The sequence below is a fragment of the Vidua macroura genome, chromosome 15 (genome assembly GCF_024509145.1).
Source record: "Vidua macroura isolate BioBank_ID:100142 chromosome 15, ASM2450914v1, whole genome shotgun sequence".
Classification (NCBI taxonomy): domain Eukaryota; kingdom Metazoa; phylum Chordata; class Aves; order Passeriformes; family Viduidae; genus Vidua; species Vidua macroura.
The window spans coordinates 12,038,866-12,052,921 of NC_071585.1; the positions used below are offsets into that span (position 1 = coordinate 12,038,866).

The 14,056-nt window shown below is 46.9% G+C and overlaps 2 protein-coding genes across 3 annotated transcripts in view; one reads left to right on the forward strand and one right to left on the reverse strand.

Annotated features, from left to right (window-relative positions):
* The first annotated feature begins 1,997 nt into the window (after positions 1-1,997).
* LOC128814812 (leukotriene C4 synthase-like) lies at positions 1,998-9,671 on the forward strand. 2 transcript variants are annotated; one of them, XM_053991057.1, is made up of 5 exons: positions 1,998-2,162; positions 6,191-6,290; positions 8,075-8,145; positions 8,808-8,889; positions 9,353-9,671. In XM_053991057.1, the coding sequence occupies exons 1-5, from the start codon at positions 2,105-2,107 to the stop codon at positions 9,525-9,527; spliced, it is 486 nt and encodes a 161-aa protein (XP_053847032.1). In that variant the 5' UTR covers positions 1,998-2,104; the 3' UTR covers positions 9,528-9,671. The 2 variants fall into 2 exon arrangements, with proteins under 2 accessions (XP_053847032.1, XP_053847033.1); XM_053991058.1 differs by having other exon boundaries at positions 9,159-9,439.
* Positions 9,672-10,010: 339 nt separating this feature from the next.
* MGAT4B (alpha-1,3-mannosyl-glycoprotein 4-beta-N-acetylglucosaminyltransferase B) overlaps positions 10,011-14,056 on the reverse strand; it is a 50,885-nt gene continuing 46,839 nt past the window's right edge. Inside the window, exons 11-15 of the mRNA XM_053991056.1 lie at positions 13,056-13,249; positions 12,602-12,680; positions 12,059-12,146; positions 11,074-11,186; positions 10,011-10,998 (exon numbers count right to left, since the gene is read on the reverse strand). Of these exons, the coding sequence (XP_053847031.1) occupies positions 10,975-10,998; positions 11,074-11,186; positions 12,059-12,146; positions 12,602-12,680; positions 13,056-13,249 (498 nt within the window). The 3' untranslated portion in view covers positions 10,011-10,974. The remainder of the gene's footprint in view (positions 10,999-11,073; positions 11,187-12,058; positions 12,147-12,601; positions 12,681-13,055; positions 13,250-14,056) is intronic.

The following is a 14,056-nucleotide window of genomic DNA, read 5'->3' on the forward strand; positions in this document are numbered from 1 at the left end:
TGGAGTTCCAAAATTCACTCGTTCCCTCAGAATAACAGCCTTTAGAGTTTCAAACTGATTTCCTCAAGAACAGGAATCCAGATGATATATGGGACACATGCTGCAAGCAGGAGCTGATGTTTCTGAACAAGGAACAAAGTACTGGCAGCAGCGTGTGTGGAGGTCTTGGCTTAAGGCTGGTAAAGTCCCACAGCCACTGCCCAGCTTCACACATCGATGGGTCATTCTGCAGGCTTTGCAGTTGGTGTCATTGTGCAGTTTTGCAGTGTTTGCAGCCCCAGCTCAGCCTCCAGGTTTCCTCACAGCATCCTGACTTACCAGAGTGTATTTTTCATATGTTCCTACTCTACAAGTTTTGTGTTCTGTTTGGGAGAGGAGGAGACCTGTACCTTCAGAAATTTATAAAGAACCAAATGTAACAATCAGTAGCAGTACCAGAATCAGCTACTTTTAGCCCATGGGGAACCATGAAGTTACATTAATTTCTGCTTTATTGTCCCATTAAAAATGCTGCATTTTAGTTATTGTTGAGTGAAACAGAAATTTCCCAAACCATCCCGCACTAAAATAACATCTGTGGTTTTCAAAAGATTTTAAGGAGTCAGTGGCAGCTTGTCACAAACCTTTGCTCAGAAATTTGACTTCTATTTTCTTGATGCTAGTGTTTTTCCTGAGAGTGATGGAAATCTGTAATAGAAGTGTTTTCTCAAGCCTGCATTGTTTGTTGAAATATGTTCTAAGGAGAGCCCAGTGGCATTTTCCCTCTGACTTTTATATTGGACACCACAGATTAAATCTTTGGTCACCAATAGGTTCAGTTCAAGGTTAACTTTAGAGTTTTAGTTCTATTTAGTCTGAGTCTGCTGTACCTTGGAGAGTCTGAAGTCACATCTTTTAAGTGCTTTTTAGAGAAAGGAAGTGGTTTTGCCATTCTACATGTGTGGTTATATATAAAAAGTGTAACATTAGATATTTGATTGATTAACTGAATTTTCAACTTGATGAGCAGTCATAATGGGGTTTTGAAGCAACGAGGAGCCAAACTAGAAGAAAATCTTGCTGTGTCCCTCTTGGGAGAAACTAGGTCTGGTACATGCACAAGTTCTGTAGTGAGGGTTTGTCTGTGTGACTCAACAGAGAGAAATGTAATGGCTCAACCACCAACATTAAGGGAAAACCTTCCTCCTCTTTGATTTAAAAAATTTTAAAGTCAGAGTAGTCATCCATGTAAAGTTGCTCAAGAACATAAGGTAACCTTTTGAACTGATGCCGATTTTACATTTGTGGAGTGGAGAGAAAAATTATTCAAGGGGAAAACATTGCTGGTTTTCAAATTTTACATTTTACAAATATGACTCTGATGTCAGTGTAACATTTCTCAGGGTCTATGTTTCTACATTCTCTGCTGCCTTCAGAACTGAGAACTTTTCTTTTGTATGTTAGCCAGGGAAAGGTTTGTATTGCTTAAAAACCTCAGTAAACTACTGAGTGAGTGAGTGCTAGAAAAGAACTGTACTCCTATTTGGTAAACTTAAGAGTAGTAATTAGTAGGATAAAGCATCTGAATATTCTGTTAAATCACAGAATCTGGTAACAGAGTTAAGTTATTCCAGCTGGAGTGTATCGAATCTTTCATGTGGTCAACTCCACTACTTGAAATAAGAGCAGAAGGTCAAGTCATTAATTTGTAAATGCTTGTTAATAATTTTTACAACCTTGCACATAATTGAGATGCTTCAGAGCTCATTAAAACTAGCAACAAAAGGGCTGGAAAGAATTCTATCATCTTTCCATTGTCGGCAACATATAATTCAGTCGTGGTATAAAATTTGTAAATGAAGAATGAATTAGAAGAATTTCACAGTTTGCTCATGTAAAATTCTTCCCTGCTCCATTGTTCAGCAAAAGGCACTTGGCTGGAAGGAGTAGACATTTTCTGGTGGGTGGCTGCTTTGGAAAACCACGTGGTGTGGAGACAGTTAAGGTGTGGTGGAGGAAACACCTATGCTCAGAGGCAGCTCTTGGAAGTGGGTGGTGGTGGGAGAGAGTGTTGGAACAGCTGTACCCAGCACATCAGGCTGGGGTTTGCTCCACAGTCAGCAGCATGAGAGATCAAATAGACCTGCTGGCCACAGTCACAGTTCTGGGAGTCCTGGAGCAAGGTAAATGTCCTTTGTACAATGCCAGTATTCAGCTAATTATGTTAAACTTTCTGGGATGTGGTTGCTGTGTTTTTCTCGGAGCGTCTGTGGAGTGAAAGTCACTGTTTTTCTACATGGTAAAATGATACAAATTTTTGGCTGTTCATGGCAGAAGTGTCATGCCTGAGCGTGGTCATTATTTAAGAGGGACTAAAATGATCTTCAAAGCCAGCAAATCAAACTTTTACACTGAAAGCAATTTCAACGTGATGTTATTACAGTAAGGTAGTTTGTGATTGAATTTTAGCGGGCAATTTGTAACTTGCAGTGGCTGGAGGTAGCCAGAATAAAGGCAGGTTAGTAAATGTGCTGATGAGGAGGTCAGTGTACAGACAGGTGTGGATATAGGAAAGAGCCTCGTGCACATGGGTGTTTCTCTGTGACCTTGTATGTTTGTATGCCACAGAGCAGATGGCAAGATGGACTGAGAGCACAGTAATTTGGAAACTAATGCAAGTTCTGGTCAGAAATAGACACAGAGCTCTTCAAAGGATCTCAGTGACTTCTAATTTAAATAGATGCATTGTGTTTAGATCATTTAGAAGGAGCAGTGTTGTTGCCAAGCTCTGTTTATTTGTGGGTCCTTTGGGCAAAGTCTCTCACCCTTGAGCATCAGGACAGTCACTCCCCTGCCTGGGATGGGGACAGAGCCCAAATTTTATTAAAAACTTCACCATTCTATAAGGAAAGGTTTGTGGGGCTTGTTATTACTGTATTAATTCACCATACAGCTATCACACCTCTGCTTGCAAACAGATGTGAATCTCTGAGCAGCATCATGTGCTTTTAGCCATCAGATGATAAATCTCTTAATACAAGCATTATTTAAAACAAAATATGCCACTTTAAGAATAGAGCTCAAGACTTCTGAATTTTCAGTAATTTCCACTCAATTTACAGAGACATACAACTACAAACGGAAGAAACTTTTGTACTACGAATTTTTTTGTTATTAAACTAAGTGGGGGTGAAGCGAATGTTTAGCATGCAAAGACAAGACATGAAGAAAACTTGAAACTGAGTTACAGAAATGCTGCTGAGCCCTTTTCCTTTAGGAAACCCTCAGTAACAAATCCCTAGATAGCAGTTTTGTCTCAAATATTTTTGTTTAATGAGAATTTCAAGTACTTTTTAAAGGTTGCGGCATTAAGCATTTTACTTTGATGGCTTACAAGCCAGGTGTGAAGCCAGCAGATGAATAGCTGACGTTAGCGCCCTCCTATCTGTTCGATCAGATGAGGTGTCCTGGTTTTATGATGTCTGTGTGGGAAGCCAAGGAGCAATTGCAAAATACTGTGTGTTTCCTCTCCATCTAGTCCTATGAAATACGTGTGCCCTTGTCACTGGGGTTCAGAGCTGTGCTTTCTCTGCATGTTTTGAAAGGGCATTCTGTAGGTGAGTTACAGGTCTGGGATTCCCTCTGAGCAGGGGAGCACTGAAGCATGGATGTGGGCTATCCCTACAGACACTCCTCCATCACATCCTGGTGCAGATGTCATTTAATGGCTGACCTTGGTACAGCGTTGGTTGATTTTTATGTTTCCTTTTGAATTTTCTGGGAGCCTGCAGTTTCTGCATTCTTTCAAGTAACTTTCCCCTTTTTAATTTAGTCATTCACAGTTTAGTGAAACCCTGAGTTTAGCACTCTGTAGATGTGTGCCCCAGCCTTGTGGTCAACACTGTACCACAGAGCAAAATTATTCTACTCCAGTTTTTTCCCCCACTCCTTTATTTTACAGCTTCAAAGGAAAAAAAAAAAAAAAAACAACAACAACTTACGCAATGTCACTGTCAGGCCCCAAAGGGCTTGTTTGCCAGGTTCACTCAAATGTGGAAGATAGCAGCTATGATGTGATTTGACAAGTTTGTGGACATAATCAAATAGAGAATGAAGAATATTTCCACTGAGGAGCAAAGTTCAGGGAGAGCTGAGCCCCTAAGCCACATGGGAATCCACACAGGTGATTAACCTCGAGACATGAATCACAAAAGGAAATGCTTTGAAAGGTTCTACAGAGTAGATTGAACTTTTTTCTCTAAGAGTCCGTGCGAGAAGGCTCGTGCAGCGTGGGTTTTTTCAACACCTCATTCTGGGAAGTGCTTTTTTGGACTGGTTCTTTATCCTCAGTTCTTCACCCTTACACCAGGTTTGGGGAACAGCCAGCTGTCCTCCAAAAGGCTCCTGTTCCTCTTGGGTGGTTGTTTTCTGTTACCCATCCCTATGTGTCAGGGATCTGTGTAGGACTCCTCTGAATATTAGGCCCTGTGTAGAAGCAAGATGCTAAGTGTAGAGCTGATGGAGAGATTTGATGTAAAATGACTCTTACCCATCAGTCACAAGAATCCTACCTTTGGAAAGGTGCAGATGGCACAAAGCAGGATGAAGAGCATTGCTCAGTGCAGTTGGACTTATGCCACAGGCCAGATCTGCTCATGATGCTGTAACTTCAGGTCAGTCCATTTCTGGAGAGGAGACTGGGATGAAACCCTGAGAGCATCAGGGAGGAGGAGAGGTTACCGGATGGGTCATGGTTTCATCTTACTCCCAGAGCTCTCCAGCAGCTGCTGAATTCCAGTTGTGTGTCACACCTCTCTGGATTCACAGAAGGAAGGCTATGTCCTGTCCTGCTGGACCTCTGCAGAAGGTGACACCCTCACCCATGATCAACCTGCTACAAATGAATCAAAGAGGGGGGAACATTCTTGTTTCCTCCCTCTCTGCTCTGTCAGCACGCCTTGTTTAGGGCTGGGTCACTGTGGAAGATACTAGAACATGCTTAATTGTTCTTATATATGTTCTGAAAGGAATGACTGTATTTATGTTCGTAAAACCTTGTGATACACAAGTCACATAGCATCAGATTATTTACATTTCTAATTCCCTTCTACATATGTTCTAATGCTTTTCTGCAGGCACATGTCTTGTCTTTAATCTTGGAACATCTGTCCCTACTTCCCCTTCTCTATCCTGCTGTTCTTTGCTACAATAGGACAGTCCCCAAGGCAGGCCTTGCACCCTGGCTCCTTGTCTCTCTATGCAATGCTCTGGAAATGTTGCTACGTGAGGACTTTGCTCACTCAAATGCCTCAGTGACACCACCACAGCCACCAAAGTAATTGTTTTTATAATTTAGTTTTCTCCTTTATGAAAATAGGAGTTTTCAATAAAGGCAGCAGTGTAGCGGTGCACCTAAATAAAACAGAGCATCAGCAATTGCCTGTGGGAGTAGGAGCTTTAATAAATAGTGAAACATTCCAAATCTTCATGTTAGCAAGTTTTCATTGTTTTGGGGTGACTTTCCATGTCTTTTACACATGCACAAAGGACTGATGTAGCAGACACTGAGTCAGTGTCTTGGCTCAAATGTGGCACAGGCTGATAGCAGGCATGGGCAGCACCTCTGCTCCTTGAACTGCTGGAGCCCTGGGGCTGTCCTGCAGGAGTGAAGAGCAAGAAATAGTCACCCTCTTCCCCATTTCCTTTTATTGCCATGATTAAGAGCATCTCCAATTGACTTAATGGTATCCTGGTGCTTGACAGTTTGGATGCTGCTCTGTGACATGAGCCATACTTTGCACCCACCCAATAGCAGAAAGTGTTGCACATCATTCCCATCAGACTGGCTGAGGGTGCACGCGTACTCTAAACACAACGTACAAGATTCAGAAATAATTCTGTGACTCAGTGTGGACTTGGTAAGGTTTTATGGTGTGTTTGATCTGCTGGGGAGCAGCACTGAGGGCTCTGCTGGGTGTGAGATGATGCAAAGTGTCATCCAACACTAGCACTCAGCTGGGATAACCAAACCTGAATTTAAAGCATGAGAGTGAAATAAATGGCACATTTATTACAGGTCATGTGTGACACCCCTGGACTATGGACCTAGATCATATCAGCTCTTTCAGTCTAACCACTTGCTTGATTCCAAGCCAGATGACACTTGGCTAAATAAACATTGCTGGTTACCATCCCTGTGTTCTGTTTTCAGCCTATTTTGCAATGCAGGTGATCTACGCCCGTCGCAAGTACAAGATTTCCCCTCCTGAAACAACAGGTCACCCTGAATTTGAGCGGACCTTCAGAGCTCAGTAAGATTTTGAATTTTTGTGGTGACTTTGTCTAGATAAGACTTAAGTCAACTGTTGGGAGAGACTGGTCTCCCTCAATCACCTTTCCACTTACTGCTATTGTTATTATTTTTTTTTCAATGCTTTGTGTGCAAAGGTCTGCATTTTGATTTTGTGCAAAGGTCTGCATTTTGATTTGAAGCACTTTGGCTGGGGTGTTTCTGTCCATCCATGATAATTCTCCTTCTGGCATTGTGAGGCAGCCAAATTACAAATTAGTGGCCGTATGGAAGAGGTGCAGAGCATTCACAATTAGAATCATTAAATTTAATATTACTATTGGCTCCAAATGGTGAGAGCAGCCAAAGCTTTATTAATAACCTGATATTTTCTTGTAATGTTTTGCTGTTGAATTGACGCAAAGGGCCTTGCTTGCAGAACGAGCCACAAGGGCATTTTAATTTTTTCCCTTTCAGAAGCCATTGTACTGTGAGAATCAGCACTCGTGGGCCCCTGCTGAGGGCTGTTTCTTTTTGCTCTGTTCGTATGGATAGAGCAATGCTGGAGCTAAACTGGAAACGTTCACAGATCCCTTCAGCTTCCAGCAAGCACCAGATTCCATCTTTCATCTCAGTCGTTCTGTTTTGTGAGCGATTGAAAGGAATTGGCTGGAGCTGGTGTGAAGGGTAATTCCAGCCCGGCACTAAATCCCGAACAAAGCAGCTGCGTTCCCTTGCCAGCGCACAGGAAACGTTTGTGGAGTGACAAAAACACCAGCTCCAGTCCTTCTGTGAGGCCATGGAAGGCCAGCCTGCCTGGAGACATCAGCCTCTGCGAGCTGGGGAGCTGCTGATGTGGCTTTTAATTAAATACTTAACTATTAAATGTGTGTTGACCAAGTCATGCCATGGGCTGCGGCAGGGAAGGTGACCTCAGGGAACTTGGACTTAAGAAGGACTTGCTTCTTTGTGGGTTTTTCTTCTCTTTTCCCTGTGGAACAGTATACAAATGGATAATTTGATATATTGAAAAAAAAATGGGAAAAAATGTTATTGATGCATTACTCACTTGAAACCTGGCAGCCTCCCCTCTCTGAGGCTCAAACTGCATTTACAGAATAAGGTTCTTCAGACTTTTTCCAGCTCCCAGTCTGGCTCCATTCTCCAAAGGTTTGTATATTTTTGGCCAACATTAAGATTAAATTGCCTTGGGAATGGTAAAATGTGGGAGAAGCGAAACCAATGTCTTTAATAACACAGCTCCTTCTCTTGCAGAAAATCTGTAATTTTGTCACTAAAGAAAAAAGGAGGAAAACCTGGCTGTAAATCCGATCACCTCCTGCTGAATTTTATCTGAGAGAAGGCTCCTTCTTGGTGTGTGACTTGTGTGACTCCCATATTTGGGCTGTTCCCACCCAAAGGGAAGAGAAAGCTCCCTAAATACTGACAAGAAGGCTCTCCCCCAGCAGCTGGTGGTGCAGCAGCTGTCTGGGATGGTTCTGTGTGTGGGATGGAGCCTGTTGAGGGTCCAGCAGAGACTCATCTCCATCTCAGCCACAGCTTGTCAATCCAGGGCCATGTGAATGCAGGAGAGGTGAATGTGTTGTTTGGCTGCTTTTTTTCTCTACAATACAGATATTGGATGTTCTTGATCACAGAAAAGCCTCCTTTCCCTCAGCACAATGGTTCTCATCAGCTCTTTTAGCTTGCTCTGATGTGCGTTTCCAATTCCCTTCTCCAGCCTTGGTTATCCAGGCTCTGATGTACAAGGAGGCAGTTTTAACTCTCATCTCTGGTTCTCACCAGGGCAAACTGCTCCGAGTACTTCCCAATCTTCATTTCCCTCCTCTGGGTTGCTGGAATCTTCTTCCATCAAGGTAAAAGGGATGTGGGGGGGAGCTCCAACCCAAACCATCTGAACAAACCAAAAAACCCCAGCCCCAGTTTAAATCCCATTGTGACTCAGGCATTCTCTCTGTGCCTGTGAGGCTCTTGTTCATGGAAAGCAAATTTCCCCTTTAGCTGGATTGAGAAGCCTCAACTCCAGCTGGGAGCAGCTGAGCCCATTCCTGCCTGGAGGAGGAAGCACTGGCAGCCCCTGCTCCTTTGCTGGAGCCTGGCTGTTCCCTCGTGCTGCTTCTCCTGGACAAGGTCAGGCTGTCCCAGGGTGCCAGGGTGGCAGCAGCTGAGGCAGAGCTATGTCAGAACAAGAAACCATAACCCAAACATTTACTCATCCATTGTCTATCCCTACCAAGGGGATTTGGCTGCTGCCACCATTTAGTTGTGAGGAGAAACCACGTAAGGGAGCATTGCCAACCCAAGTCCCAGAGCAACTCTGTGGGGCAGAGAAGTTCATCCCTCACAAAAAGGGAAGGAAGAAAACTCATTTAAGCTCACACAGTGGTTTAAAGCCAAATCACTCTGTGTTTGGTTTTCTGGCCGTGCCCCATCTGCTGGGAGGACTGTGCTGGAATGCAGCTCCAGCAGTGTCAGGGATGCTGAGCCCCACCAGAACTCAGCTCCCCTGTCCCCCCAGGTGTGACTGCAGCGTGTGGGCTCTTGTACCTCTACACCCGCCTCAGGTACTTCCAGGGCTACGCCGTGGCGGCACAGGGACGGTAAGGACCTGAGCGGGACCTTGGGCACCCAAACCAGCCCAGGGAGCCTGGGAGCAGGACGAGGCCCCTGGAACAGGTTTCCTCCCTATGGGTGGAATCTGCAGGCAGATTTTCACCACCTCTTCTTCCTCCCCTCCTGCCCCCATGTGTTCATAGCTGTGCCACCTCTTCCCTGACTGTCCCAAAGGGGGTGGGGACACTCAGCCCTGCCAGAGTGCCTTGTGCCCCGGCTGGGCTGGCAGTGCCTCATGGTGTTTTCTCCCACCCAGGTTGGGACCACTGTATGCCAGTGCCTGGCTGCTCTGGGTGCTGGTGGGGCTGGCACTGGCTGGGCTCCTGACACACTTCCTGAGGCTCAGCTCCTCCACATGGATGAGAGCATTGGTGTGGCCTCTCCAGCTCCGTGGTGTCTGGTGAGAGGGGCCACAGCTCTCCCAAAACCCACTGTTTGCCCTCGGCACAGGGGAGCCAGTCATGTGGCACCGTCAGAGAGAGAATATTTCCTTGGCTCTGCATTCCCTGCTGAAGGGAGATGGATGCTGGCACTCCTCTGGTCTTCAGAGATAATTTCCCTTCTAGAAAGCAAATGCTTTCCAGCCCCTGCCCCTGCTGAGGAGCTTCACTGCTGGGCTTTGTAGCACTGCCTGCTCTAAAATGCCTCTGGCTCTGCCTCGTGGAGCACAGATTGACCCACATGCTGTCATCTCTCCTTCTTACTGCTGTAATGATCTATGTTGAAGAATCATACCATGGATATGAAAAATAAATTCTTGTTCTCACTAGAAATCACCTGTGATTGTCAAAGGTGCTCAGAGACTGGTGTGAGAACATCTGAGTTGTGGACTGGGTTTCATAGGAAAAGCTGCTGTGATTAACTGAAAAGGATGGGTAAGCTTGCCTAAAACCACATCCAAATATTGGGAGAAAAGCCTGACCCTAGCCCAAGTACTAAAGTCTGTTTGGCATTGATTAAATGACCTTTACTTTACCCCAGCTTCACTTATCACCAACTCTGCCACAGGATTTTGCCCTCCCTGGATTCCACCCTCCACTGTGAACTTGGGGTTCCCAGGTGCCTAAAGCAGCCCTGCTGCAAGTGACTCTCACTACTGCACCAAAGGTTTAAATTTAGCTTTTATTACAGTGCACATTGTTTTATATATTTATATAGAGAGATGTACTTGAAAAATCAAATGTATCCAATAATAAAAAATACAGAACATTAAAGTAGTATAATGCATTCCAGTGTATAGCTGAAAGAACATTGGGATTTACACTAATCCCTACTATTTTTGAACTGGGCTACCTCTGCTTTTATTTTTTCCGTCCCCAAAAAACCCACATCAATCAATAACTGAATTAGTTATTTAGAAGACAGTTTCTGCACTCAATCTCAAGGCATGAAGACACTGGAGACTTCACCGTGAGTTAAGGGGCTGTGTTCAATGCTGGCAGGCACAGTGTGGCATATTTTATTTTTTTTTTTTTGTTTTCCCTGCCATAATCATAGCTCCAACCCCTTTGGATTCGTTCCTCCTCTGCTGAAGGAGGGTCAGTCTTTGCCCTCACTTAATCCTCAGCTGTGGCCAGGACTGCTGCCTGGGAGAGGGCAAGGCAGACCTCGGGCCCTGCCGCCTCCATCCCAGCGCGCCGGTGGGGTCAGCTGGCAGGACTCAGTGTGACCTGCTCTGTCCCCAGACACAGCCAAAGATTGCCCTGTCTGCGGCTGAAGGTGCTTTTTGTCCCCACGCTGGCTAAAGCTCGTCCCGACCCCAAACTGTCCCGTGTCCGTGTGTCCCGAGCGGCAGCAGCACCCGAGGGAGCGGAGCAAAGCCACCCCTCTGCGCAGGGGGTTGGGTTCTGCTTTCTGCTCCTCTTCTGGAGAAGCCGATGCCCGTCCTGGCCCCGCAGCCCCGCCGGGGAAGGCGCAGCAGCAGCTTTGCCGCGGTCTGCGGGCGAGTGCCGCCTCCGGCAGCCGGCCCTGCGCTGTCCTGCTCCGGGCAAGGCGCCGCGGGGAGGAGGGAGCGGGAGGGAGGGAGCAGGACCAGGGATCCACGAGTGTGTCCGTTCTGCCTCATGCCTGTTTCACTCCGCTTTTTTGATAAAAATCTGAAAGAAGAGAGGGATAGGATCAGAGCGATGAGCAGGGCAGGGGTGGGGAGGTGCTGAGGGAGCTCGGCTTACCTCGCTCAGGATGATCCACACCGGGGAGTCGGTCTGGATGGACAGCCTGATGGCCTCCAGTGGCCCAAAAGATGGGTCCACCTCACCCTCTGCGACGCCCTTGGAGAACGAGCCTGGCGGGGAGAGCACGTGGCTGACACAGGGATGGTCCTCTGGCATTGCCCCTCCACTTCCCCTCTCCCCCAGGGCACCACCAACAGCCCCAGCAGCCCCTGCCTGCAGCTCCCCAACACAGAACAGGCTAAAAACCAGCAGTGTGGATGGAAATACAGTGCAAAATGCTACATTTTGGAGAACACAAATCAGGTAAACGAAACAAAATGTACTCGGAGTCTTTGGTGACATATCACTGCTGTATGAAAGGGGACAGAGTGGCCTGACATGCTTTTTGGTTGTGATTTTTTTTTTTTTTGAAAATGCAACTGGGAGAAACCAGCCAGCATGCAGAGGAATGAGAAAATGGCAAAACGCTGCATGTGTCAGGAAATCTTTCTTTTATTTGTCTACTTAAAAAAACCTGACATCTTAGCAGGGACACCAGGGCTGTATCACACACTGGCAGCTCTCTGGGGGCTGCAATTGCTCATTCTTGTCCAAGGGCAGGGCAAGCACTTAAACAAGCTCAGGTGGCAAGAGACGAAGTCTGACCTGCAAGTGGTGTGAGTACAGAGATGGCAAAACTGCCCGTGGTGGAGGTTTTTAACTCCAGGGTAAGCAAACAAATAATCAGCATCATTTGATCCTGGCTCTGAGCAGAGACTGGCAGAAATGCAGGACTGAAAATGATCTAAGGAAAACCTGGTCTGAGAGCGAGGGCAGTGGAAGAGAGGAGACAGTGACAAATCCTGTTCAACCTGGCTCCTGGCAAGCAGAAATTACTCTTTGCCAAGCAAACAGCTCTCAGGTTCTTGAATGACATGCAGGTGAGGACATGGGCTGTGTTATCAAAGCCAGCAGGCACTTTACCACCCCACACCCCCCACACCTATCTGGATGTAGCCATCCGCTGTCCTGTGGTATTTGACGACTGTGCCTCTTCCCTCCTGCAAGGCTTCCTTATCTGACTGTAGACTCTGCAGAAGGAGAGGAGTTTTGTGCAAGACCAGAGGCAAGAGTCACCCAAAAGCCCCAAGGAAAAGCAGCAACCCCAGAGCTGCCCTTGCCAGCAAACCCTGGCATCTCGTCCCACACCTGGCACCCTGAGACACATGCCCAAAACAAGAGGACAGGGGCAGTCCTCATGCTGCTGTTTCCACTGCACCATTCTGGCTTCATCCCCTCCTCTGCAGCCATCCCACCCACTGGAGCATCCCCAGGCAGGGATGGCTCACACAGCCGTGCTCAGCAAAGCACCCAGCTCCTGAGGTGGCATCACACCAGGCATGACCCTCTGGCTCCCTGCCAGCACCGGTAAGAGGCACTCAAATCTTGTACAGATTTTCATGATGCTCCTGAGAGCAGTTCCCTCCTCTCAAGCCTCTTTTGCTTCCCACTCCACCCTCACCTCAAATCTCAATCAAACACTTACGTCAAACGGCAGAACCTCCACGGTCGTGTTGAAGAGTTTGTCTTCTGGGTGCTCGATGTTCCCGCTGCGGAAGAAGAACCTGTGACAGAGAACAAACCCACAGAAAGGCACAGTGAGAGGGGGCACATGATGGCTTTCACCCCATCTGAATCATCCAACAGCTCAACCTAACGGGCACCTTCCCAAAGAGCCCACAGCACGATTTGGCAGGAGACTTTCTGTGCCAGATTAGCTAAACCATGGACTGCTCACAAGTGCAGCAAAGAACTCTGGCAAAGGTGGCCCCACTGAGAAAGGGTGAAATGATCCTTCCCCTGGAAGTGCACTGCTCCCTCCTCCTGGGCAGCCAAGCAGGAAACAGGCAAGAAATTTAAGTTGCCAGGAGAGCAGAAGTCAAGTGTCTCCACGTGCTCTGGGCTGTCCCCACACCCCTGCTGACCCCTCAAGCACTGGCCTTTCAATACGGAGTGGTTTGAAGAATCTGAATCGGATGAAGTCTCCGGCAGTGGGAGTGAAGGCCCAGAAGAAGTCCTCCCGCAGGTAAGCCTTCTCCAAGGTGAAGTGCTGGTAGGTTTTCAGGCTGGTGCTCACCTCAGCAGGAGGGTTGACGTGCTCTTTCCGCAGTGCCTGTTTTCCAAAGTCCTTGTCCTTGGTGGGCAGAAAGCAAAAGGGCAGAGAAGGGCCATGAGCTGCTCTGGCCCATGAGGAACCAAGGCCCCAGCTACAAGGCACTGCAAATTAAAATTTTGTGATTTGCAAGGCACAGAAGAATGAGAGATGGAAGTGATTTGGGCAAGGCACCAGGCAGAGGAATGTGTGATTGGATCCCAGGACACTGCTTGAGGAGAGGCAGCTCAGAGAAGTACCCCTGCTCTGTGCCCTGATCCAGCACACCAAGGAGCCTTTCATTGTCCAAATGTCCCTGAACACCTGTCCACGCCCCAGGAGCTCTGGAAAGAGTCTTTGCACTTGAGGAGAAAGCAGCTGGGAGGCTGACAATAGCATAAAATGACTGGATTACATGGCCTGACAGCACTGCACTGGGATACAAACTGGATTATACCATCCATTTCCCCGGGGATCACACAGAGAGCACAGCCCAGGGATGTCTGTCCATGGATTCTGTACTTGTGGAAAGCTGCATTTTGTTCATGTTTAAACACACATCAACAATTCCAGCTCTTATACAGGGAGTTATAATTTGTCTATCACCAAATCCAAGGAACGTGAAGTGGAGCAGGAAGGAAGTCAGACCAAACCAGGAGTCATCTCTCCAAGGTTTTTCAGTACATTCTGCGAAGTCACTTGCCTGGACCATGGCCTGGCCCTCAGGATGGGTGGCCAGGACTGTTACCAAGGCTTATAATCTTGGAGTGACTCTTGGTGCATGTCACTGCCATTCTGAGGAGCAGGAGCTACCTGAGCTCACTGTAATTCAGAATAAAACACAACCAC

Excerpts from the sequence above, each read along its gene's own strand:
- LOC128814812 (XM_053991057.1), top strand. The coding sequence starts at position 2,105 with ATGAGAGATCAAATAGACCTGCTGGCCACAGTCACAGTTCTGGGAGTC. Across the intron at positions 2,163-6,190 it reads TCTGGGAGTCCTGGAGCAAG|CCTATTTTGCAATGCAGGTG; the intron begins GTAAATGTCCTT and ends TTCTGTTTTCAG. Across the intron at positions 8,890-9,352 it reads GCCGTGGCGGCACAGGGACG|GGGAGCCAGTCATGTGGCAC; the intron begins GTAAGGACCTGA and ends CCCTCGGCACAG.